This window comes from Lepus europaeus, chromosome 7, assembly GCF_033115175.1.
Source record: "Lepus europaeus isolate LE1 chromosome 7, mLepTim1.pri, whole genome shotgun sequence".
Classification (NCBI taxonomy): Eukaryota; Metazoa; Chordata; class Mammalia; order Lagomorpha; family Leporidae; genus Lepus; species Lepus europaeus.
Genome location: NC_084833.1, coordinates 55,951,695 through 55,977,838, shown reverse-complemented (window position 1 = coordinate 55,977,838; position 26,144 = coordinate 55,951,695). Strand labels below are relative to the sequence as shown.

Sequence of the window (26,144 nt, the reverse complement as noted above, 5' to 3'; positions counted from 1 at the left end):
CAGCCAATTGGGGAGTGAACCAGCGGATGGAAGACCTCTCTCTCACTCTGCCTCTCCTCTCTCTGTGTAACTCTGACTTTCAAATAAATAAGTAAATATTAAAAAAAAAAAAAAAAGCAGAGAAGCAAAAATGACAACACTGATTGGTTGGAGGTGCTCCACCAGATCATGCTATACTTTTGGAGCTTCCTGCCAAAGCAGCAATCTTGGTGCCCAAAGCACTGATAAAGCTCTACAACCTGGCATCACTGGAACATCAAACACTTCTTTCAAGAGTTTTTTCAGGGGGTCAGCATTGTGCATACAAAGTTAAGCTGCCATCTGTGGGTGGCATCCCACAATGGGTGCTGACTGAAGTCCCACCTGCTCCATTTCCAATTCAGCTCCCTGATAACACCCCCGGGAAAGCAGCAGAGGATGACCTAAGTCCTTGGGCCCCTGCACCCACATAGGAGACCCAGATGAAGTGCCTAGCTCCTGGCTTCAGGCTGGCTCAGCCCTGCCCATTGTAGCCATTTGAGGAGTGAACCAGTAGATGGAAAAATCTAACATTGCCTTTCAAATAAATAAGTAAATCTTTCAAATTAAAAAAAAAAAAAAGAGCTTTTCCTCCCCAAGGTAGACAGGGTCTCTCTCCTGTGTCCTATATTCTCACAATTGGTCTTCCTTACCCTCTCAGGAAGTAGTGCATAATGCCAATCAAGTGGCAATCTTTGCAACCCTGGCCATGCCTTTTGCCTTCTGTGCCTTAGTCTACTCCTCTATGGAGGAGGAAAATAATCTTTGTCTAATCGCTCTCAACTAGACACAGTTAACAGCTCTGAGAGCCGCTGGCACTGCCAGGGAAAGGACCCAGGAGGTACCAGGCGTTCAGGGAATCCTGAGCAGCACAATAACCCTTAGCAGGTTGGTAGAGGGAGGTGGTGACATAGTCATAGCCTTCTCAGGTCTAACTGTGCCCTCCCCTATCCACTGCTCAAAACACCCCCCGAAAAGTCAGCACCCCACACAGTTTGGTTTCAGGTGTTTTATTAAGTGGGCCATACTGTAGCTGGTTTCTAAGTTGCAAAACAACATAAATTTAACAATAATAACACAGCCAGTTAGATTGTGACAAGCTTTTCCTTTCTTTAAAAAAGAAAAAAGAAAAAGAAAACATACAATGGAGGGTTAAATAAATAATATGTTATGTTTAAAAAAAAAGAAAAATGTAAAGAAAAACTTGTTAAAACATGCTTATGTTTACTTCTGTGCAACTGTGTGCCAACAGGAAGCGTGATTTTCAGCACGGTGACAGGTCCCAGCATGTCTCCTTCCTAAATAATACTGATAAAAAAGAGAAGACATGAGACTGACTCATCAGTGCCTGCTCAGAGGCACACTAAAAATCCCTTTGACTGCAGCATGGGGCTTCCTGCTCGGCACACCTGTGTGTGGCCCGGGAAAGCCAAATATCCTTAATAATGTCAATATAGAAAACATTAGTTTAAAAACGATGTGGAATGGCCTCATTCACGCCACTGAGCAAGGAAGTGGAACCTCCCCACACGCGGCGCCAGGCTCAGTCCAGGGAGGCCTCAGGCTCCCCGTACATGGCCATGCAAGGGAGGGCACCAGCTTCAAAATAAGCGGCACCAGCCTCGCTCCCTCTCCATATCACTCTTTCACATGAAAGTGTGTAAAAAGTAAATCGGCAAATAAACTCTAAAATAGATTATTTGTTCCAAAAATCCTCTAGTTTTCTTTTTACAATGAGTGTACAGCTCCTCTCTGTCTCCTGCACAACTCTAGGAAGTCCCTCTGGGAAGGAGGGGCTGAGTTGCCAGATGAGTCTTTCTCCGTCCTGCTGATAGCTGGTGTGGCAGGTCAGATATCGATGCCCTTGACAAGGGACGTCTCCAGCGTGATGTTGAACTCCTGCAATGTCTGCAGCACGCGGATGAGGGAATTGACAAGTGTGTGGTCTTTGATCAGCGCCACATCCTCATACATGTGTGCAGTGATGGGGCAGTCGGCCAGTAGAGCAATCCAGTGATGTAAGAGGTGATCTCTGGTGGGGTAGGAACAGCCCATGTGGGTCAGAGGAGCAAAGGACAAGAAAAAGAGACAGTTAGTGCAAGGCCAAGGGAGAAATACTGAACTAAGGCTGAAGCTGGAGAAGTGAACAGTCTCCTTTTCCTCCCTAATACAGCTCAGCAAAAAGGTCTTCCAGCACTTTAAAGCCTCCCACTGGCAGCCACCCAGCCCCAGGAACAATGACCCAACCAGATGCAGATGGGCCTCTCATCTGCCCCCTAGGTCTGCTCTTCCTCCCCTGCCTGCCTCACACTCCATGGGCAACTCCACTACCAATCAGACAGGAGACTGTAGGCAGCACTGCTCCATCCATCTCAACAGCCGTCTTTCCCAGAGCACCACTCCTCCCCACAGCTACCACCACCAGGAATAACAGGCATCAACACTCACTTAGTGCATGTTGCACTCATGAGAAACTTAACCCTCATGACAACCCCACGATATGAGTAGGCACTGTTATTAAATTAGTGTACACAGAGATTAAGTAGTTTGTTCAAATCATATTGCTGTAAATGGCTGACCTGGGACATGAACCTAGTGAGTGTAGTTCTAGAGTCTGTTTTGTTTTGGGGGGCTTTGTTTGTTTATTATAAGAGGCAAGACAGAAAGAAACACAGACAAACAGAAAGGGCTCCCATTTGCTGGTTCACTCCCCCAGATGCCCACAATGGCCAGGGCAGAGCCATAACAGGAGAACATAAATCACTTCTCCTATGAAGGTAGCTGGGACCCAATTACTTGAGCCATCACCACTGCCTCCCAGGGTCTGTATTAGCAGGAAGCTGGAGTCAGGAGTTAGAGCTGGGAATAGAATCCAGCCATTCCAATATGGGACATGGGCCTCTTAACTCTTAGGCTAAACATCCATTCCTACAGTCTTGTTTTTAACTACTATGCCAACTCCTTCCCTTTTGTGGCCTGAATAAACTGCTACCTTGGAGCCAGCGTTTGTGGCTTACCGCCTGCAACTGACATCCCACATAGGTACCAATTCAAGCCCCGCTGTTCCACTTCTAATCCAGCTCCATGCTAATGTGTCTGGGAAAGTAGCAGAGGATGGCCCAAGTGCTTGGGCCCTTGTACCCACATGGGAGACCCAGAGGAAGTTCCTGGTCCTAGTTCAGACTGGCCTAACTCCAGCCATTGTAGCCATTCAGGAAGTGAACCAGTGACAGAATATCGTTCTCTCCCGCTCTCTCTGTAACTCTGCCTTTCAAATAAATACATAAATAAATAAACCTGCTGCCTTAACTTTATCTGGGCTTCATGTTCTCTCATCTGGTCTACTTGAATAGCCCCTCAACAACTGTACCACTGTACCACTTTGATGCATACCACCCATGATGTAAGATTAACATTATTTCAGTTCCCTGATTAAACAATTTTTGTCCTAATAGAGCAGCAATCTTTCTCTGTCCCAAGTCCCCAGGGCTCTTACCTGCCTTTCAACTGTTTCCTATTACTGGCCTTACTAAACATTCCACCTGTCATTTCCTTCCATTACTGGCTCACCTCTTCACCCTGGATCCTCTGATCCTTCTCCTCTGTATGTTCAGCACACCTTACGAATGGGCACTTCTTTTTTTAGACTCTCAACAAATTTCCACCTCGTATTGTATTTAAATTAGGACAAATGAACTTCTGAACAACAGACACCATGTTTCACTCTGCTTTCTTCCAATGACCTTCCATAAGGCCTGGCACGTTCAAATGTGCATTGAAGGAATATCAGATACACTCTGCTTCAAAATTTCCTAGTGAGGTAGTTTTGATCCTTCCCATCAAAGTGTGGCCCACTGTCCATACTCCCACAGCACCCACGCATACACAGGATACATGAAGGAAATTAAGGGCCCCCTACGAGGCCCTCCACAAACTCCTCTGCATAAGAGCACTTCCTCTTGCCCACCCCTGCATCATGTGAGACCTCTGGCACCACCTCCAAGGTTCACTGCTGCACACTCTGGGCCCTAGGGCTGTTAAGTACCTGGCTCCCAAGCACACCAGCATCTGGAATTTGCCGTCTTTGCCGATGTTCCGGGGATTGTTGTTGATTGCAGTGACAAATCGGCAGAAGTTCCGGGCCCTTGTATGCCAGTTTTCCTCAGGTACTACTTCATTCTGCTCCAATGTCTCATAATAGGTTTGTGCTTTTTCTGTGAAGAGTAGAAAAACTTTCCAGTGACAAAGGTTCTTAAAACAGACCTGTCTGGGCCAGCGCTGTGGCTCATTGGGCTAATCCTCTTCCTGTGGCGCTGGCACCCCAGGTTTTAGTCCTGGTTGGGGTGCCGGATTCTGTCCCAGTTGCTCCTCTTCCAGTCCAGCTCTCTGCTGTGGCCCGGGAAGGCAGTGGAGGATGGCCCAAGTGCTTGGGCCCTGTACTTGCATGGGAGACCAGGAGGAAGCACCTGGCTCCTGGCTTTGGATAGGCACAGCGCGCTGGCAGTAGTGGCCATTTGGGGGGGTGAACCAACGAAAAAGGAAGACCTTTCTCTCTGTCTCTGTCTAACTCTGCCTGTCAAAAAAAAACAAAAACAAAACAAAAACCCAAAAAAAACAAAAACCCAAAAAAAACAAAAACAAAAACAGACCTGTCTGGGGCCGGCACTGTGGCATAGCCAGGTAAAGCCACTAGCTCCAGTGCCAGCATCCCATATGAGCGCCGGTTTGTGTCCCAGCTGCTCCACTTCCGATCCAGCTCTCTGCTATGTCCTGGGAAGGCAGCAGAAGATGGCCCAAGACCTTGGGTCCCTGCACCCACGTAGGAGACCCAGAAGAAGCTACTGGCTCCTGGCTTTGGATCAGCGTAGCTCCAGCCGTTGTGGCCAACTGGGGAGTGAACCAACGGATGGAAGACCTCTCTGTCTCTCTCTGCTTCTCCTTCTTTCTCTGTGTAACCCTGATTTTCAAATGAATAAATAAATCTTAAAAAAAAAAAACAGAACCCGTCTCTGGTTGTCCTGCAGTCACGTGGTATGGGCTTCTCCAAGTCCATGAAAGTAACTTAATGAGAATACCATGAATGTTTGGGTATCACTGGTCACATTTCCAAATGAACCTATGTTTTCTATGCTTATTTTTAAAATTTATTTTTATGTGACCCTTGACATAAAAATGGTCTTTTCCCTTGTCTGAATATACAGGAAAACTCCAAGGATTGTTTCTTGCATAAAAATTCTTCAACTGGGTAAGACAGGGTTTGAGCTCCAATAATTGTAAACCAGCTTTTTGAATATAGCAGGAGAAAGTATGAGAACTCAGGACTAGCCCAGGCAAGATAAGTGATAGCAAGAAAGATTCTTTTCTTTTCTGTCTGTTCTCAGGAGAATCGAGGGCTCTTACCATTCCCTTCAAGGAAAACCCGGGCAAACAACAATGGATCTAATCTGGGAGTCACCTGATTTGGATTCTGCACTGCAGCTATGTTAGCAAATTCCACTATTTCTTTTTTTTTTTTTTTTTTTTTTTTTTGACAGGCAGAGTGGACAGTGAGAGAGAGAGAGAGACAGAGAGAAAGGTCTTCCTTTGCCGTTGGTTCACCCTCTAATGGCCGCCGCGGTAGCGCGCTGCGGCCGGCGCACCGCGCTGTTCCGATGGCAGGAGCCAGGTGCTTCTCCTGGTCTCCCATGGGGTGCAGGGCCCAAAGACTTGGGCCATCCTCCACTGCACACCCTGGCCACAGCAGAGAGCTGGCCTGGAAGAGGGGCAACCGGGACAGGATCGGTGCCCCGACCGGGACTAGAACCCGGTGTGCCGGCGCCGCAAGGCGGAGGATTAGCCTGTTGAGCCACGGCGCCGGCCAAATTCCACTATTTCTATGCATGCTCTTCCCACCCTCATGCCCGAGCCCAACTCACCCAGAAAATCCCAAATGAAGACATTTTTGAAGAGCCGTGGTGATTTAAATCCATGCTGGAAAGCCTGTTCCAGGGCCGAGACAAGGCCACACTCTCCACAAAGCAATAGTGTCAGACTGCCTCGCTGGGTAAGGAAAAAGGGGAGAGCACCAGGTTTGTCTCAGCCAAGCTGCACCATACACCAATGCACACCCAAGCCCTCAGTCCAGAGCTGAAAGGGCAGCAAGAAAACTGCAGGGACCACGTAGCACAGTGGTAGCTCAAAGCAGCTCCCAGTGACAAGCTGTGAAGTGAATGGACGAGTAACTAGATGGTGGATCTGGGACACACACAGAAAGAATCCCCATCAGGAAGACAAAGTTAGTAAGGCCACTGTTCAGAGAGACCTAGGAAATCCAGCAGAGAACAGGAACAGGCACTACTCACTGGGGCCCAAGGGACTGGGTCATCAGTGTAGAGGGAAAACAGCAACCCAAGGCAAAGACACCCACCAACCCCCGCTTAGCGGGGAGTTTGTTTGCTCTCAAGTAGCTGAGGTACACACCCTACAAGTCTGTGGGCTGTCCACGCTCGTGGGCCTGGAAGAGCACAATGAGATATCCAAGAAAACAATGTAAGGCCCTGGATTGGAGGGCAGGAAGGCTCACCTCTTTCTCAGGCTTATGAAAGTGCTTCACAATGCCATTCACTGCCTCCCCGATGGACTCCTGGATCTGCCCAGTGTTCAGCTCTGATAAAAAATCAAGCAGACATCCCTAACCAATCTGATAGGCTAACAGGACTCGGCTAACTGCAGGAGACTGGGGACACAGGGAGGGCTCATGGGTGGGGCAGGGCTGCTGCACCCTGGGAAACAAAGGCTTTTCCCTACCCAACTAACTTGTCCCAAATTTTTGGGGGGAAAATGAAAAGCCAGTAATTTAAGAGATCTGCCTCTGATTGATACTGGTAAAGTTTAATTTCAATTTTACTCTGGAATTTTAGGCAACTAAAATAGGGACAATACTTGACTGGGAAGCCCAGGAACCAGGCAGAAGGCCAAAAAGCAGACTCCTCTCCTCTACAGGATCAAACATAATCAGAGTACCAGGCTTGGATGCATGAACTCTCTTCTCCATCCTGGCCTCTGAGGAGAGTGTCAAATGCCTGTGGCATTTTGCAAGCAGAGGTGGTTCCTGAGGCAGCCGCATAGGCTGTGATCTGGACTCCCATTTGAAGGTTCACAGAGATCTGCCCATTCCCAGGCTATGTGGCTAGAGGGCCCAGCCCTTATCCCACTTACTGGGCTTGTTGTTGGGCGAGATGGTAACAAGCCGCCTGATGACGCTGGGGGACTGCTGCAGCGGCGGGGTCCGGCACGGCCTCTCATCCACCTCGGGCTGACATGTGAGCAGCTCTCCAACCAGGATCCTCTCCAGGCTTCCGTCATCCATGCCCTTTCCCAACCAGCGGCCACAAGGGAACCTGAAAGTCAGGCAATGGCCTGTCAGAGCTGCTAGCTCCTCCAGTGCCCTTCCAGCAAAAGCCACCAACAAAGGCCATCCCTGGGGACAGGCTCTGAAACCAGACTGTAGAATTCCTCATGGCCCTGTCTATCCCACCGTATGCCATTACACAGTCATTACATGAGTGGCATGGGTGGCCTGGGACCTGTGTCCAGCAATACTATACACCTTCACTTGGAATTTCTTTTCAGGTGCAAGAAGTTACCTGAGCACATCACAACCTGAAGGGTCTTCTTGAGAACTCCACAGAAGCAAGCAGCCAAGATAGTTCCTGGTAGTACACTCTGCCCCCTATGTCAAAGCACAGCTGAGGGAACACTTACTTATAGGTATGTCCTGTGATCTCATTCCTGACCATCACGTACTCCACCAGCCATTTAGCATAGAGTCCTGAGTTATCATGGCCAATCTGTACAGTTGTGAGTTTCCCCAAGTTCTGGCACTGAGTGAGAATAAAGAGGATGGGATAGGTCAGGAAAATAGGAGAAAGGAGCCACAGTCCTTGGAGGCACCATAGCAGCTGCGGGGCACAGCTCATGGCTCAGCACTATCCGATAAGCTGCCCATGGCTGAGAAAGAAAATGCTGCTACATGGAGAAAGAACACTGTCTATGAGCAGGATGCTCTGGCAGAGGGTTCCATGATCTCTGGGCTCAGGAACCAAAGAATTTTTGTAGAGGAAGGTATGTAAGTCCAAACATGTAAGTGTCTCTAGTCAGAGACTATGCAGCCAGAGCAGGCTTCCCCTCCTCAGGGATAAGCCTTGGCTCCCATTCCAGATCATCTCAGGACAGGTGAGCTATGCTGATACATGACACTGTACAAAGAATAAGGCCTCCATAAAACCCTGCAGGAAACTCCCCAAAGCTACTGTTGCAAAATCAAATCCCCATACAGCCTGAGGGTGTAGCCTCCAGCAACACATACCTCAAAGGTCATCTCTAGCACATTCCTGGGAATCTGCAGGATCTGTGTCTCACCCAGTTCTCCCGAGATACAAATCCATGGGTTGGCAGTAAACATGGATCCCCCCAACTTCTTGCTCGGTACTATCAGAATGTGGTACGGGATCACTGTTAAGAGAAAACCACAAAGGTACTGAGGGGATCAGACCAGGAATCCCTCCTATACCTAATGGGGCCCTGACTTGCTCCAGGCATTCTGGTATTATTATGGCTGCTGCTGCACTGGCCCCAGAAAAGCCCTGGCAGAGCAGGGCCCAGGACTTAGGCCCTGGCTGGCTTAGAATACCAACCACTCCCTCCATCCCAATCTTTCTCTTCCCAGGGTTACCATCCAAACATCAAAGATCAAAGCTCATTTGCAGGCTCAGAGCTAAGTGAACTTGTTCTTAAAACAATATTACCAACTCATGACTTGTACTGAATTGTTTGTCAGATCACTCTTCAACCTACCATAAACCTTAATGACAATCATAACAATCTTAGGAGAAGTCACACAGGTAGTGTGACTGTTCCAAGGCACAGGGAGGGAAACAAGCGGCCTCAGGCCTTCTGAATTCGTGTCCAGAGCTACCAATCTGAAGCTCATAGCCTTAGTTTCTGAGAGGGAGTATACAGTGTTAGAATGAAACAAGAGTCTGTGCTACTGAGGAACTGGTTGAAGAACTAGCCAGGGGTCAAGTTCAGACTTGTGGCGAATCCTGACATTAAAGGAAGATGAGAATGGAAGAGCCTTAGACCATATAAAATCCCTTTTTTCAATATGCAAAATACGGAAAGTGATGCCTTACAAACAGTGAGTTGGGGAAGAGCTGGGTCTGGACTCAAACTTGCCATCTGGAGTTCTTTCTGCTACTTCAGGAAGAGCTCTTTTTCCCTTTGGCCCGATCGGAAACCTTTTGTGATGCCCTTGGAAACCTTTTGTTTGACCCTCTGAGGTCAAAACAAAATGGACATTGCTTGTAGGAATACAGGGAAGTGAACCATACCACCCCACCAACTTCACTCTTCTTTCATGGTCTCAGGCTTCCAGAGCAGCACCTAGGATGACACTGACAACACCAGGCCAGGAGGACCAAGCCCCTGTGTTCAGAATGAATAAGAAGTTTCACAGAAAACACAAGGCAAGGGCACCTGTCACCTCACAGAAGCAGAAGGCAAATATATGTAGAAAGCGTAAGGGACACTCTTCTTTCTTTAAAAAGGGAACAGTGAGTGAGCCTTAAGCAGGTACATGAAGACCCCTTAAGAAGGGCAGTGGGGCGGGCAGGGCTACTCACGGATAGTTGTGAAGACATTGGTGAAGCAAAAGTAATCGACGGCATTGAAAGAGAGGAGGTGATAGAGGAACTGCTCCTTCTCGTCATCACAGCGCAGAAAGGCATAGCGCTTGTACAACTTTCTGTTGGAGAGGAGGCAACACATCAGTCTCCCAGTAAAAAGGAAGGCAAAGAAGCTACAACACTCAATTCTGGAAAGAGACAAGAGAAGCTTAAGATCTTATGCTCCAATTCCCTCAGGGTCACCCTGAAAAGGAACAAAGCTAGCTACTCTATGTGACGGAAGACCAGACAGAAAATGACTTAAGCCACCACAGGAACAAGAAAAATCAACACTATATGAAGGTTGATTTTGCTATAATGTCAGGGGTCATGCAATCTCCTGTCCTAAAATGAGGGCTGAACTTAAATTTCATCAGGAATGACATGGATCCACCCAGTCTCCCAGTGAGGGTGTCACCCTGTGTATGGTGTGTGAGCAGCTCCTAAGGTAATAAAGGACAGGCCTCAGCACCCGCCTTTGATCCAGGTCACAGGCAATGAAAAGCTGTGCAATCACCCTTCCTGTCTTTCCAGACTTTGTCCCTGTATTCCCTGCATCCTACCAAAGACCAACTCCTTTGCCTGACATCTCAGGCCCTCTGCAGCTCAAAGCAATGATACCTTCCCCTAAAAGAGAGGACATCAAGAGTCAAATACGCAGGTCCCCATGAGAGAAATATGCACATACAGAGAACAAAAGAAGGCAACTATGCTGCTTGCCCAGATAGCATTATTGTGGCCAGAAAGGAATTTGGCTCAGTAGATCTACAAGGTTCCACCTAGACAGGCTGGCTAAGATAATTCACAGATTATTCACCCACTGAGGCCTCTTACAGAGAGGTGTTAGACAGGGAAGGACCTAGCCTCAAATACAATATATGTGAATAAATCAGGTAAAGGCCGTGGTATGAGAGTGTCCATGATTCCCAAATCAAAGGCTCTGGGAATTTAAAGAGCCATAAACAAATGGTACTGGAAGGCCTTCTAGAACAAGAGGGGTCTGAGGGACAGGACATATTTAGACAAGTGTTGTACAGGATGATGGTCAGGTATGGAAACCAGTTTCGCTGGAGCTGAAGACTCAGGGAAGTGATCAGTTAACAGTAGAGGCTGAAAAGTTTGGAGTCAAAGGAAGGAAGGCATTAAATTTTCAGGCTAAATAGTTTGCAATTTGTCCTGTGAACAACAGGTTTCTGTAATTTACCCCAGAGATAAAGGAGAGCCACAACCAACTTCAGGAGATTTAAATTTAGTAAAGGTGAGAGATGAAAGGAGAATGAGGATTAAGCCAAGACAGAGTGACAAAAACATAAGGAGACAGGTGGGGCAGAAACTAAAGACTTTAAATCTGTACGTAGGAGATAAAGCAAAGCAAGGAGTAAAAAATGACTCCAGATTTTACATGTAGGTCGGAAGAAAGAATGGGAGGGTAGACATTTAGAGAGAACAATGATGGCGTTAACAAAAAGTCTGGGAGGAAAGTAGTTATGGTAAAGATTCTGTGAGGTCTGCTTTTGTTCTCTCTGAGCTACAGGTAAAATATCTGAATGCAACTAAGTGCAAGCCTGAGGCTCAGAAGAAAGGTCAGAGCTAGAGCTTCACATGTGGGAGTCACCTGCTTAGCAGTGACAGAAGTCATGAAAATGAGTGAGATCACAGGTGAGAGAGAGAGGGAGAAGACGACGAAGATAAAGAAAATGCATGCACACAGAAAATGGAGGACTGTGGAAGCCAACAACCTGGAAAGGGTTACGGGGGAAGGTAAACAAGATGGTAGAGGTCGTGGCAGCCATACAAAGTGAGTTCAAGTGAAGTGGACACTATGCAGTACTAGTCATGGCAGAGAGATCAAAGAAAAGAACTTCAAGGCTCCCTCTACAGGAGTTACCTAATTTCTCCCTTTAGATTTTATAATTCATTGAGTCCCATAAATCTATGTCCTCCTTACCTTGACTCCTCCCTACCCATCTCCAAGGTGCTAACAGTCTTGGGGACTAACTGGAAATCCCAGAGATTCAGGAACATTCTATCAGGATATCCTTTCCCGAGGCTGTCCTACTAGGTGCCAGGCAACAAGCTCAGCACTAGGAAAGACACATGATTCATGCTCTCACACCCAGTGAGAGCACATAGATAAGGATAACACAGCACCTTGGTGGTAAACAGGGATGAACAAATGCTCTAACAACTGTTGTGCATCTGTGGTGGAGAAAGAGACCACATCACCAGGGAGTCCAGGAAACTGTGGCAACAGAACATTTGCCTAGACCCCGAAGGAATTTACCAGGTGGAGAGAGGACAGAGACAGGGTCATGCTGGCAAGAAAGGGCTGAAGGCATCCTGAGAAGGATGAGGGGTACAGTGTGAATGGAGGAGGGTAAGTGAAGACCAGATGGAGGGGTAGGTGGCTTTGATTAAATTCCTCTTTCTCTCTCCCTACACCCCATCCAAAGTGTAATTTGTGGCAGCAAAACTCTCCTCATTTTCCACTCACTGAAGTAGGACAGAGGTCAGAATATCAGGTGAGGAGTTAAAAATTACTGAGTAAAGTCTAAACATATCATCTCTAAAGGCTTTCAGTTCAAAGAAACCAAGATTAGCTTCTCCACCAAGGTCATGCCCTCGACCCTAGATCGACCCATGTCCTGACCTTCATAAAGTTCTTAGGTTTGACCCTCTCTTAGTTGCCTCTCTGCCTCATCCTCCTACTGACTACAGTCTTTCCTGATAGCCACTGTGGCTCAAAAAAAAAAAAAATGATGCCTGCCCTTTCAGGCCTTGGAGTCCGCATAGCTACAGCAAGTGGTATTTCCAGGACACACGACGGTTCTCTAGATTCTGGTGTGCAACATGTCCCTTCTAAACTCTGGAATTATGTGCTCACTTGCTCTCTTTCAGTTTTCCTCCAAGTCTCCAAATTTTCTTCCTAAACTTTTCTGTTCCTTTAGAGAATCAAACTGAAACACTAAGAATTGAGATTTCCTGTGGTAAGAGTTTGGCACAGGGGTTAAAACACCACTTCAGATGCCAGAAAACCAAACCAGAGTGCCTCTTTTGAGTCTTGGCTCTACTTCTTATCCAGCTTCTTGCTAATGCACATCCTAGGAGGCAGCAGGTGATGGCTCAAGTGGTTGAGTACCTGCCACCCATTCAGAAACCATGATGGGAGCTCCTGGCATTGGCCTGGCCCAGCCCAGCTGTTGCGCGTATTTGAGGAATGAAATGGAATCTCTCACTCTTTGTCTATGTACCTCTGCCTTTCAAGTGAACAACAACAACAACAAAAGCAAACACAAAAATAAAGATAAAAATTGTTTTTAAAACAACAAGGCCAGCATTGTGGTATGGCAGGTTAAGCCACTGTCTGGGACACTGGCATCCCACATGGGTACCAGTTTACATCCTAGCTGTCAGAATACTTATCCAGCTCCCTGCTAATGTGCCTGAGAAAGTAGCACAGGATGGCCCAAGTACATGGGTCCCTGCCACTCATGTGGAAAACCAGGATGGAGTGCCAGGCTCCTGGCTTCGAACTGGCCCAGCCACAGCCACAGCCCCAGTGGTCGCAGCCATGGGGCAATGAACCAACAGAAGGAAGATTTTCTCTCTCTGTCTCTCCCTCTCTGTAACTCTGCCTTTCAAACAAGTAAATCTTTTTTAAAAAAATAAAAACAACAATGACTGTTTCTTAATTTCTCAAGTCAGCTCTCTAATCCATCAAAGTTCTAAATCTGGTTTCTTACTACGGTTCACACACACAAAAAAACATTATATTTAACTCTGAATAAAATCAGATCTGTAGGTTTAATCAAACAGCTTACATAAAATTTTCCCAAGGTCCACTTCTCTGATTTATCATCCACAGAGAAATCACATAATAAAAAATATAAAAGGATAATACAAAAAGATAACTACAAAAAATCTTTTTATTAAGATTTTTATTTATTTGAAAGGGAGAGTTACAGAGAGGCAAAGGCAGAGAGAGAGAGAAAGAGAGAGAGGGAGAGAGAGAGGAAGGTCTTCTGTCTGCTGCTCCACTCCCCAGATGGCCACAATGGCTGGAGCTGTGCTGATCAGAAGCCAAGAGCCAGGAGCTTCCTCCTGGTCTCCCACACAGGTGCAGGGGCACAAGCACCTACGCTATCTTCCCAAGTGCATTAACAGAGAGCTGGATCAGAAGTGGAACAGCAGGGACTTGAACCAGTGCCCATACGGGATGCCGGTGCAGCAGGCCGGGGTTCTAACCTGCTGCGCCACAGCACCAGTCCCACCTACAAAAATCTTAAACCAAAAAATCCCACCATATTTGCCAGTGAAGAAAAAGCCAATCAAATTCCACATAAGAAAAGACAGAAAGGTGGTAGGAATGGAGGGAGACAGCCTACAAGAGTTATCTGAAAGCCTTGGTAATCTCTACAGCTTCTTAGGCAATGGCCAGAGAGGAGGAAGCGATTGTTTGCTTTGGGCTAAGCACTGGGCTTCATGGAGAACAAAAGGGATACAGGAAAATATCAGAAGTTTCCTTTTTTTCTGTTTTTTTGTTTTTTTTTTTTTTTTTTTTTTAAGATTTATTTATTTACCTAAAAAGGAGAGAGAGAGAGAGAGAGAGAGAGAGAGAGAATAGAGACATCTTCCATCCACTGGTTCGTTCCCCATATAAATGGCTGCAACTGCCAGGTCTGGGCCAGACTGAAGTCAGGAACCTAGAACTCTATCCAGGTCTCTTAATTGGGTGGCAGGGACCCAAGCACTTGGGCCATCCTTCACTGCTTCCTACGTCGCACCAGCATAGAGCTGGAGTGGAAGCAGAGCAGCCTGACATGAGTCAATGTTCATACGGAATGCCAGCATCACAGACAGCAGCTTACCCCACTGAACCACAACACCAGCTCCAGAAGTTTCCTTTTAATTCTCCACTCCTTTGCTCACCAGGACAGGAATGAGACAGGATATGCATCATGTTCAGGAAGTACGAATGTCACCTGAATGCACTCTTTAGGAAAGCTACTTTTGGGTATACAGGTTGAAGAAAGGGAAAGCAGATATAGCAAAAATAGTTTTCTATAGATCAAAAGAGGAGGAGAAAACTGCATACACAATTTGACTGCAGCTGGATGTTACAGCAATGTCACACTGAATACTCTCCCTTCCCAGACAGTTTCCAGCTCCTCCCCATCAGTCCTGAAAGTCTCATTCTATTCCAGGTGAGTGGGCTTACTTGGTGAGCTCGTGTTCTGACAGAAGTTGCTTCAAGTGTCTGGAAAGTAATTTTTTTTCCATGGAGAGTCGCACCCATGCTCTGGCCTTTCCCACGTCAGTTTTGATTTCCCCAATGTTCTGGATATGCCTAAAGAAGGAAGGAGAAGCAGAGGATATGAAGCAACATGAACTCAATGCCAATACCTCCCGGTAAAGCCAAGGGAGCCTGGTGCAGCAGCCCAAATGCATCCTGGAAAAGCCCATGTCTCTTGTCCACATTCTGAGTTCCCATATAGTACTGCCAGATATGTTCACTGTAGTTGGGGTGGGATGGGTAGGGAGAGACAATATAACCCTCAAAAAGTCAGGCTAATCCTTCACCCTGGTATAGTCCTCCCAAAATGCCAGGAAACCCAACTCTACAAATGCACCTCAAAGCAAAAGATCAATTAGGAGGGTTTCCTAGTTAACTGAGATGCTGCCACAGCCACTAAAAGTCTGTTATGCAAGGTGAACACCTAAGCAGCAACTGAATACAGGATTTTAGAGGCTTATTACATGTGAACCCAGACTGACCTCATATCCTGAATCAGAGAGATCCTCAGGGGAGACATGACTGCACTGGCATCAGACTTCCTCCGTTCTGAATCGAAAAATATTCCTAGAACAACAAAATTGGTCACAACCAAAGAGATGTGAATATCCGAACAACTAACTACCCTCCTTTATCTCAAATCATACATTTCCACAGGAAACAACTGATTACATTGGTAAATTTATAAATCACTTCATAAATATTTGTTTCCTATCAGAGATCATATTTTATATTTTTATGCATATTATCTCATTTTGTTCATTAACAACTTACAAGGCAGCCAAGATATTATCATCATTTTCCCAATTTCCACTCTGAAGTTTATAGATGTTAGTTGCTTTGCCTAGGTCACCAAGTGGCTAAGTCAGGACTGGAATGCCTGTCTCCTGGCTTCTCCTCTCTTGTGCTCTCAACATAACACAGTGAAGCAATGCTTCCACTTGGAACTACTATTCATGCCCTTTTTTAGCTTCAAAATGAACTATAAGGAACAGGCATTTGGTGCAATGGTTAAGATACTACTTGAGATGCCCCCACCCCATATCAGAGGGCCTGGGTTCAAGTCCTAGCTCTGCTCCTGAATCCAGCTTCCTGCTAACGAGCACCCTATACCTTCAAGTACTTGGGTTATCTGCCACCAATGTGGGAGAGCCAAGATGAGTGAGTTCTGGGCTCCTGACCTTAGCCTTCCCCAACTCTGGCTCTTATTGGCATTTAGGGGAACAGATCTCATTTTTCAAATAAAATGAAAATGAACTTTCAAAAACTTTTTATTCTTAGAATTGTATCTATTGGGGTTGGTGCTGTGGTGTAGGTTAAGCCTCCACCTGTGGTACTAGCATCCCATATGGGCACCGGTTCGAGTCCCAGCTGCTCCACTTCCAATCCAGCTCCCTGCTAATGTGCCTGGGCAAGCAGCAAAGCATGGCCCAAATGCTTGGGCACCTGCACCCACATGGGAGACCTGGAAGAAGCTCCTGGTTTCCTACCGTCCTAGCTCTGGCCCTTGCAGCCATCTGGGAAATGAACCAGTGGATGGAAGATTTCTCTCTCTAACTCTGCCTTTCAAATAAATAAATACATCTTTAAGAAAAAAAAGAATTGTATCTATGACCTACATTAAGTCTCTTCTGTTCATATTAATAATAAATTTGAATTTAAAAGGGCTACATAAGAGCTAAGGGAACGTGTAAAGAAACTATTCTACAATGCTTGGTACCTCTGAAAGAGAAGACTCAATACCTTTATAAGCTCATGTCTGGCTCAATGTGTAAAACAGTGTTCCCATCACCAAGCTGATCAAACTTTCTGGCTACTGCTTATCCCTTACCAGTAATTCCTATAGTCTTCCTTCCCAAGAAGACTAGGCTTTCACAACCAGAAAGTGGACCAAAAACTCCTCATACAGCTACCTAGGAAGCCATTATGCCTGGTTTTTAGACAATTATCTCCCCAGATTCATGCTAATTGAGAATAAACAGTTCAAGGGCAAAGAGTTCATGCCTATCTTGAATCCTATCTAACCTATTTTTATCAATATGAGAACATCTGGGGCTGGCACTGTGGCAAAGCAGGTTAAGATGGTACTTATGATGTTGGCATCCCATACCTGAGTACCAGTTGGAGTCACAGCTCCAGCTCCTTGCCAATATACATGGAAAGGCAGAGGAGAGGATGATGATCCCAGGGCTTGGGCCCCTACCACCCATGTAGAAGACCCAGATAGAATCCCTGGTTCCTGGCTTTGGCTTGGCTCAGCCCGAGATATTGTAGCCATTTGGGGGAGTGAACCAGCAGATGGAAGATTTCTCCCTCTGTCACTCTGTCTTCCAAATGAATGAATGAATGAAAGAATAAATGGGAAGGGACGGGCCGGGAAGGGAAGGGAAGGGAAGGGAAGGAAAGGGAAGGGAAGGGAAGGGATGGTACACTAACTCTCTGGCATACAGGGAAGAAGGGAGGACGGTATGAAGGAGGAGTGCAGCCAAGTGAATGAAGTGAGGCTGTCCTGGAAGGGACTGTAGGATGATGGAATAAAGAACACAGACTAAGAGACAAGAGGCCTGGCTCCTAATCTGGCCTCTTCCAATGACTCACTATGCAATCTTAAGTAAATTCAATTCCTCTCTGGGCCATTTTCCTTTTTTTGTAAAACCAAGGGGCTGGACTAGATGTTCTCTGGAGTTCCCACAAATTGACATGTTCATTAACTTAGAAACAAAAGGAAGAATAAGGGATCATTTAAACCAGGCCTTAGATTTGTGGAGGTGCAAGGAAGGATACTGACAAACAGTTCTCTTGCTTAATAGGACAATCTCAATGCCCATGTCAGAGAAATAAGACAAAAGACTAAAAACAGTTTGCTCTAAACCTAAGACACCAATAGTGGAGTAAAATCTCAACTCATTCTAAGACTGGCCTCTTGCTGATAGTTTTCTATCTCACCGATCAAAGGGTCTAAAAACACATAATGAAAGCAAATCCCACAGCTTTGGTATGCTCTGTGGTTCAAAGAGCCTGGTGGCTCAATATTTAAAATACAAAACATTCCAGAGCTTCATCAACCTGAAAAAGTCTGCTTCAGAAGATCACTCCAGGATGTGGCAAAGTGGCTGCAGGCACTCTGTCCAGTGGTACAGAGGCTGCCTTACCTGAGGTACCGAGGCTTCCCGACGTGAGTTTTTTCTGCCGATTTTCCTGGTAATGTAACAGGTGGGACCACAAGGCTGATTTGCCCTGGAAACAGGACAAGGAGAAACACCTATCAGTTTAGATTTAAGAGATCAAGGCTGTGAATATATACAGGCTTTTGAAAAAAGTATCAGTACAGTTTCTTGTTTCAATGTATAATATATTTCCTTACTAAAGCACAGGAAAAATATAAAGATTGGAAAGGGAACAGAAAAAGGAAATGATTCCCTAACAGGAACAGAAAAGAGATACCAAAGACAGCCTGGGAAAGACTAGTGGGTAAGAAAGAAAAAAACAAACAAAACGAAACAATCTGTCAGGCTCTGAACGATCTGTTGATGGTTTTGCTTGGGCAAAGCATGAAGGCTTTTGCACAGAGAAATGGACATCCAGTCTATATGACTCTATGATAGCTCCTGAATTTCTAAAAACACTGAAGGTACTCTTGCCCTTAGCGCAGGCTGGGTAAAATAAGTCATCACTACGATGAGGATTCACTACTGGAGACAAGCTGAAAAAGCCTACAGTAAAAGTAAGCTCGTACTAATTGCAGGGTTGAAATAAACTATGGTCAATAAAATAGTACTCCAGCATATGGAACAGTAAGAGTTCCAGTTTGGGGGCCAGCATTGCAGCACAGCAGCTGCTCCACTTCCAATCCAGCTCTCTACTAATGGCCTGGGAAAAGCAGTGGAAGATGACCCAAGTGCTTGGATCCCTGCCACATACTTAGGAGACTCAGATGAAGCTCCTGGTTCTTGGCCTCAGCCTGGCTTAGCCCTGGCCATTGCGGCCACTTGGGAAGTGAACCAGCAGATGGAAGACCGACACCTCTCTCTCTTTCTCTCTCCTTCCCTCCCTCCCTCCCTCTCTCTCTCTCTCTATTCCCCCCTTCTCTCTCTATAATTCTGACTTTCAAATAAATAAATACATATTCCAATATTGTTTTCAGTTGAATTTTTTTAAAGATTTATTTATTTATTTGAAAGGCAGAGTTAGGGGCCGGCACTGTGGCACAGTAGGTTAATCCTAAACCTGCAGCACCAGCATCCCATATAGGCATCGTTCTAGTCCCACCTGCTCCTCTTCTGATCCAGCTCTCTGTTTTGGCCTAGGAAAGCAATGGAAGACAGTCCAAGTGCTTGGGCACCTGCACTTGCGTGGGAGACCCAGAATTCTGAAGCTCCTGGCTCCTGGCTTTGGATCTGCTCAGCTCCAGCCGTTGCAGCTATTTGGGGAGTAAACCAGCAGATGGGAGACCTTTCTGTCTCCTCCTCTCACTGTCTGTAACTCTACTTCTCAAATAAATAAAATCTTAAAAAAAAAAAAAAAAAAAAGGCAGAGTTAGAGAGATTGATCTTCCATCTGCTGGTTCACTCTCTAAATGACCACAACAGCTGGGGCTAGGCCAGGCCAAAGCCAGGAGCCAGGAGCTTCTTCCAGGTCTCTCACGTGGGTGTAGGGGCCAGACTTGGGCCATCCTCCACTGATTTCCCAGGCACAGGGAGCTAGATCAGAAGAGGAGCAGCAGGGACTCAAACAAGCATCCATATAGGATGCTGGCGCTACATGCTGTAGCTTTAACTCACCTCTTAAATAAATGAAAATCTTTTTAAAAAATCTCTGTTTCAAACGGTAGAGTTAGAAACATACCAGGGGATTCCAATTCAATCCCATCAAGGTGGCATGTACCAATGCCATCTCACTAGTCCAAGTGATCAATTTCTGTTCACAATTGATCATAATGATAGGACTAAGAGCCAAAGGGATCACATAAACAAGACTAGTGGCTGCAAATACTAACGGATAGAATAAAAAAGGGAGAGAGCGATCCAACATGGGAAGCGAGATACACAGCAGACTCATAGAATGGCAGATGTCCTAAACAGCACTCTGGCCTCAGAATCAGCCCTTAAGGCATGCGGATCCGGCTGAAAAGCCCATGAGAGCATTTCAGGCATGGAAAGCCAAGACAATCTGGGGGAAAAAAAAAAAAAAACCTAAATGAAAGATCTCCACGAGTGAGATCCCAGTGGAAAGAACAGGTCATCAAAGAAGGAGGTACCTTTCTCTGAAGGGAGGAGAGAACTTCCACTTTGACTACGACCTTGTCTAAATATGATCAGAGCTGGTGAACTCAAAAGGCTTCCGTAGCCTTGGCAACTCGTGATAAGAGCCTAGGGGGATTACTGATGCCATAAACAAGAGTGTCAATTTGTTAAGTCAACAACAGGAGTCACTATGCACTTACTCCTCATGTAGGATCTCTGTCCTTAATGTGCTGTACATTGTGATTTAATGCTATAACTAGTACTCAAACAGTACTTTACACTTTGTGTTTCTATGTGGGTGCAAACTGTTGAAATCTTTACTTAATATATGCTAAACTGATCTTTTGTATATAAAGAGAATTGAAAATGAATCTTGATGTGAATGGAAGGGTAGAGGGATCGGGAGAGGGGAGGGTTGCGGGTGGGAGAGAAGTTATGGGGGGGAAGCCATGGTAGTCCATAAGCTGTACTTTGGAAATTTGCATTCATTAAATAAAAGTTAAAAAAAAAAAATTCTGTTTCTGGGGTCAGCGCTGTAGTGCAGTAGGTTAATCCTCCACCTGTGGTGCCGACATCCCTTATGGGAGCCGGTTCTAATCCTGGCTGCTCTTCTTCCAATCCAGCTCTCTGCTGTGGCCTGGGAAAGCAGTGAAAGCCCAAGTCCTTGGGTCCTTGCACCCACATGGGAGACCAAGAAGAAGAACCTAGCTCCTGGCTTTAGATCAGCTCAGCTCCAGCCATTTGAGAAGTGAACCAACAGAAGGAAGACCTCTCTCTCTGTCTCTCTCTCACTGTCTGTAACTCTACCTCTCAAATAAATATATAAAATTTTTTAAAAAATTTTTTGCTTCCTGGTATATTCACAGAGTTATGCAACCATCACCATTATCTAATTTTAGAACATTTTCATCACCTCAAAAAAAAAAAAAAAACCTACATATATACTGTCACTCTTCAATCCTCGCTTCCCATAGCCTCTGAAAACCCTTAATCTACTTCTATCTATGGAGTTGCATATTCCGAACATTTTATACAAATAAGGTTGCACAATATAGGGTCTTTTGTGTCGGACTTCTTTCATTTGGCATGTTTTCTTTTTTTTTTTTTTTTTTGGTTACAGTCACCTTTCTTTTTTTTTTTTTTTTTTAACTTTTATTTAATGAATATAAATTTCCAGTATACAGCTTATGGATTACAATGGCTTCCCCTTCCCATAATTTCCCTCCCACCCGCAACCCTCCCCTCTCCCGCTCCCTCTCCCTTTCCATTCACATCAAGATTCATTTTCAATTCTATTTATATACAGAAGATCAATTTAGTATAAATACTTCAACAGTTTGCACCCACATAGAAACACAAAGTGAAACATACTGTTTGAGTACTAGTTATAGCATTAAATCAAAATGTACAGTACATTAAGGACAGAGATCCCACATCAGGAGCAAGCGCACAGTGGCTCCTGTTGTTGACCCAACAAATTGACACTCTAGTTTATGGCGCCAGTAACCACCCTAGGCTGTCGTCATGAGTTGCCAAGGCTATGGAAGCCTTCCAAGTTCCCCGACTCTGATCATATTTAGACAAGGTCATAAAAGACAGGTTGAGGATAGTAACCAATGATCCTAAGAGTGGCCTTAACCAGGTCTGAACAATTATACAGCATTAAGTGGGGAAGAGGACCATCAGTACACACAGGTTGGGAGTAGAGCCATTGGTGGTAGAGTAGAGGTTATGCATGTTTTCAAAGTTCATCCACTTTGTATCATGTATCTGTACTTCATCCCCTCTATTGCTGAATAATATTCCACTGTATGGTTATGGCACATTTGGGTATGTGTTCATTAGCTAATGAATGCTTGGGTTGTTTCCACTTTTTGGCTACTACAAATAATGCTGCTCGGAACCTTTATGTGTAAGCTTTTGTGGAAACATGTTTTCACTTCTCTTGAGTACTTATCTAGAAATGGACTTGCTGAATAATATAACTGTTTATATTACTACCAGACTGTTCTCCAAAGTTGCTGCAACATTTTACATTCCCATCAGCAATATATAAAGGTTCCAATGTCTCCACATTCTTGCTATCTTTAATTTAGGTATCCCAGTGGCTAGGAAATGCCATCTCATTGTGTTCTGTTGGATTTTTAAATATACAGCTACACAATGGACAGCACAGGTACACAGGAAAATGTTTTGCAGGATAGGTATGGCCAATTGTTTGCCATCCCCCATTAAACAGAAACTCTAAGAAAGCAGAAATCTGGATCTGTTTTGTTCATTGAAGTCTATCAAGTGCCTACAACAGTGCTTGACGTTCTGTAGGACCCTGACAAATATTTGTTGGATACTAACATGTACTTTATAATTTTTCTATGATAAAACTGCTTTTTAAATTTTTCAAACTTAAATATATAAAAGTTGGGGCCAGTGCTGTGGTGTAGTGGGCTAAACCTCTGACAGCTGCACCAGCATCCCGTACGGGTGCCAGTTCAAGTCCCAGCTGCTCTACTTCCAATCCAGCTCTCTGCTATGGCCTGGGAAAGCAGTGGAAAATCGCCCAAGTACTTGGGCCCCTGCACCTACGTGGGAGACCCAGAGGAAGCTCCTGATTCCTGGCTTCGGATTGGCTCAGCTCCAGCCATTGCAGCCATTTGGAAGCTTCCTTCTCTGCCTCTCTGTAATTCTGCTGTTCAAATAAATAAATCTTATGTTTTTTTAAACAAGGACCATATTTCCCTTTTTTTAACGATAGGTAGAGTTATAGACAGTGAGGGGACGAGACAGAAAGGTCTTCCATCCTCTGGTTCACTCCCCAAATAGCTGCAACGGCCGGAGCTGACCAGATCCGAAGCCAGGAGCCAGGAGCTTCTTCTGGGTCTCCCACATGGGTGCAGGGGCCCAAGCACTTGAGCCATCTTCTACTGCTTTTTCAGGCCATAGCAGAGAGCTGGATCAAAAGAGAAGCAGCTGGGACTAGAACCGGTGCCCATATGAAATGCTGGCACTGCAGGCGGAGGATTAACTTACTGCACCACAGTGGTGGCTCTAACAAATACACACACACTCAACATCCTGAGGATTTCTTTCAGATAGTTAAACCATCTGCATAAAAGGAAATGTTAATACCAGGTCTTTTCCCATTGGCTAAGGAGAGTTAATGAAGGCCCTTGGAGCATGTTTGGTAATTCCAGTGCTCCAAATTCTCTTTCTTTTCTATCTCTGGATTAGGCCAGCGATAAACAAGATCTCTCAGGTTGGCCTCCAGCTCTACTCCTGGGAAGGAAAAAGCAACTTTGAAAAAGTCTGACTAACAGAGATTTACAAAGTTTATTTTTAAGTAAAATTGCTTGGATCACATTTATTTATTTACTAACTTGTTTAACTATTTTTAGTCTCACTCAATGAGCACTGTCATTCCCTCAAAGCCAATCAGCTGAAAAAAAAAAAGAATGTGGGAAAGAGCCAGTGAAAATAGGAAGGAAAACAACGTGCTTAGCAGGGAGAAGTCATGCATCAATTACCTGTTTCACTTGTAGCCCATGACTCCAGATTCTCTCCAGGAGGTCACAAAGGCTGGCAATCAAGGTATTCTCCTCCACTCCTGTGATGTTCACCTCCCCATGCCCTAACTCCACAGCCTCACGGCCCATCTTCTCCACCAGCATCCTCTTAGTCTAGGAATCAGTAGATAGATAAACACAGTAAGGAGGATCACATGCAATCAAAGAGGAGTACGGCAGCCTCACAGCACATCTGCTGGGCTGAGAGGGACAAGATGAGTAAACCAGAACAAAGTATATAAGCACGTAGGTCAGGTTGTAAGGAATACATATTTCAGAAGTTTAGTTAAGAAGGAGACAAGAATGCAGCAATCACTGTATGACTCTTGGCAAGTGACGTCATCACTGGATTCAAAGTGATGAAATAAAACCTTTTGGTCATGCTCATCTCTGACACTCTCTGGTTCTTACTGCTTAAATAACTTTACTAAACAAATCTTTAAGCATACATGTTAGTATTTAAGCTGTCAAAGGGATAAAAATTTGAGGAAGATCATATACTTTTTTTTTGGACAGGCAGCGTGGACAGTGAGAGAGAGAGACAGAGAGAAAGGTCTTCCTTTGCCGTTGGTTCACCCTCCAATGGCCACTGCAGCCGGCGCACTGCACTGATCTGAAGCCAGGAGCCAGGTGCTTCTCCTGGTCTCCCATGCAGGTGTAGGGCCCAAGCACTTGGGCCATCCTCCACTGCACTCCCTGGCCACAGCAGAGAGCTGGCCTGGAAGAGGAGCAACCAGGACAGAATCCGGTGCCCCGACCGGGACTAGAACCCGGTGTGCCGGCGCCGCAAGGCAGAGGATTAGCCTAGTGAGCCGCGGCTCCAGCCAGATCATTTACTTTTAGGCACAAAAATTTCAATTGCTTATTTTAAAACCATTATCAAAAACACACCCTGTATAAGGATAATCAGTTTTAATTAAATACTATGTGCCAGGCACTATATGAAGCATTGCATTATTCATTTGGTAGTTTTAACAATTTTATGGGATAAATACTACTATCATTTCCAGTGTATCAGTGAGGAAAATGAAGTCAGAAAACTCAAGTAATTTGTATAAAATCACACAAGCGAGGCTGACACTGTGGTGCAGTGGGTTAAAGCCCAGCCTGCAGTGCCAGCATCCCCATATGGGCACCAGTTTGAGTCCCAGCTGCTCCACTTCCAATCCAGCTCCCTGTTAATGTGCCTGGGAAAGCAGCAGAGGATGGTACAAGTGGGCCCCTGTACCCACGTGGGAGACTCGGATGAAGCTCTTGGCTCCTGGCTTCAGGTTGGCTTAGCTCCGGCCGATGTGGCCATTTGGGGAGTGAACAGCAAATGGAAGCCCTCTCTTTCTCTCTCTCTCTGTATCTACCTGCCTCTATAACTCTGTCAAATAAATAAAATAAATCTTAAAAAAAAAAAGAAAGAAAAAAGAAAAATCACACAAGCAAAGTTAGCAATCTGTCTTTTGAACTCAAATCCCTGAATTTTGAATTCAAGTTCCTAAGTAAGATTTAAGTATGCCAGGGCCAAGATTGTGGTACAGTAGGTAAAGCTGCTGCCTGCAAGGCAAGCATCCCATATGGGCACCAGTTTAAGTCCCAGCTGTTCCCCTTCCAATCCAGTTCCCTGTTAATGGCCTGGGAAATGCAGTGGGAGACGGCCCAAGAGCTTGGACCCCTGCTACCTATGTGGGAGACCTAGAAGAAGCTCCTGGTTCCTGGTTTTGACTTGGCTCAGCCCTGGCTATTGCAGCCATCTGGAGAGTGAACCAACAGACTGAAGATCTCTCTCTCTCTCTTTATTTATATATATTTATTTATATTTATATATATATACACACATACATACATACACACACACACACACACACACACCCCTTTCAAATAAATGAATAAATTTTTTAAAAAAGGAATAAACCAGTATATGGGGGCTCTGTTTCTTAACAAAAAAAAAAAAAAAGATTTAAGTGTGCCTATAAATTTGTGACATATAAAAACCTAAGGGGCTGGTTTTGTGGCATAGTGGGTTAAGCCTGTAGCACCAGCATCCCATGTGGGTGCCAGTTCGAGTTCCGGCTGCTCCACTTTCCAATCTAACTCCCTGTTAATGCACCTGGGAAGGCAGCAAAGGATGGCCTGGGTCCCTGCCACCCATGTTGAAGACCCAGAAGAAGCTCCTGACTCCTGACTTCCACCTAGCCCAGCCCTGGCCATTGCAGCTGTTTGGGGAGTGAACTAGTGGATGGAAGATCTTTCTTTCCCTCTGTCTCTCCCTTTCTCTGTAACTCTGCCTTTCAAATAAATAAATGAATCTTAAAAAAAAAAATACTAAAATGCAGGG

At 45.3% G+C, this 26,144-nt stretch overlaps 1 protein-coding gene across 1 annotated transcript in view; it reads right to left on the bottom strand.

The window, feature by feature from the left end:
• Window positions 1-1,018: 1,018 nt before the first annotated feature.
• Window positions 1,019-26,144, bottom strand: part of DENND5A (DENN domain containing 5A) — a 126,795-nt gene continuing 101,669 nt past the window's right edge. Inside the window, exons 12-23 of the mRNA XM_062196530.1 lie at window positions 23,780-23,932; window positions 18,168-18,252; window positions 15,498-15,582; window positions 14,941-15,069; window positions 9,681-9,802; window positions 8,366-8,511; window positions 7,762-7,880; window positions 7,216-7,397; window positions 6,581-6,663; window positions 5,934-6,057; window positions 4,064-4,232; window positions 1,019-2,050 (exon numbers count right to left, since the gene is read on the bottom strand). Of these exons, the coding sequence (XP_062052514.1) occupies window positions 1,867-2,050; window positions 4,064-4,232; window positions 5,934-6,057; window positions 6,581-6,663; window positions 7,216-7,397; window positions 7,762-7,880; window positions 8,366-8,511; window positions 9,681-9,802; window positions 14,941-15,069; window positions 15,498-15,582; window positions 18,168-18,252; window positions 23,780-23,932 (1,581 nt within the window). The 3' untranslated portion in view covers window positions 1,019-1,866. The remainder of the gene's footprint in view (window positions 2,051-4,063; window positions 4,233-5,933; window positions 6,058-6,580; window positions 6,664-7,215; window positions 7,398-7,761; window positions 7,881-8,365; window positions 8,512-9,680; window positions 9,803-14,940; window positions 15,070-15,497; window positions 15,583-18,167; window positions 18,253-23,779; window positions 23,933-26,144) is intronic.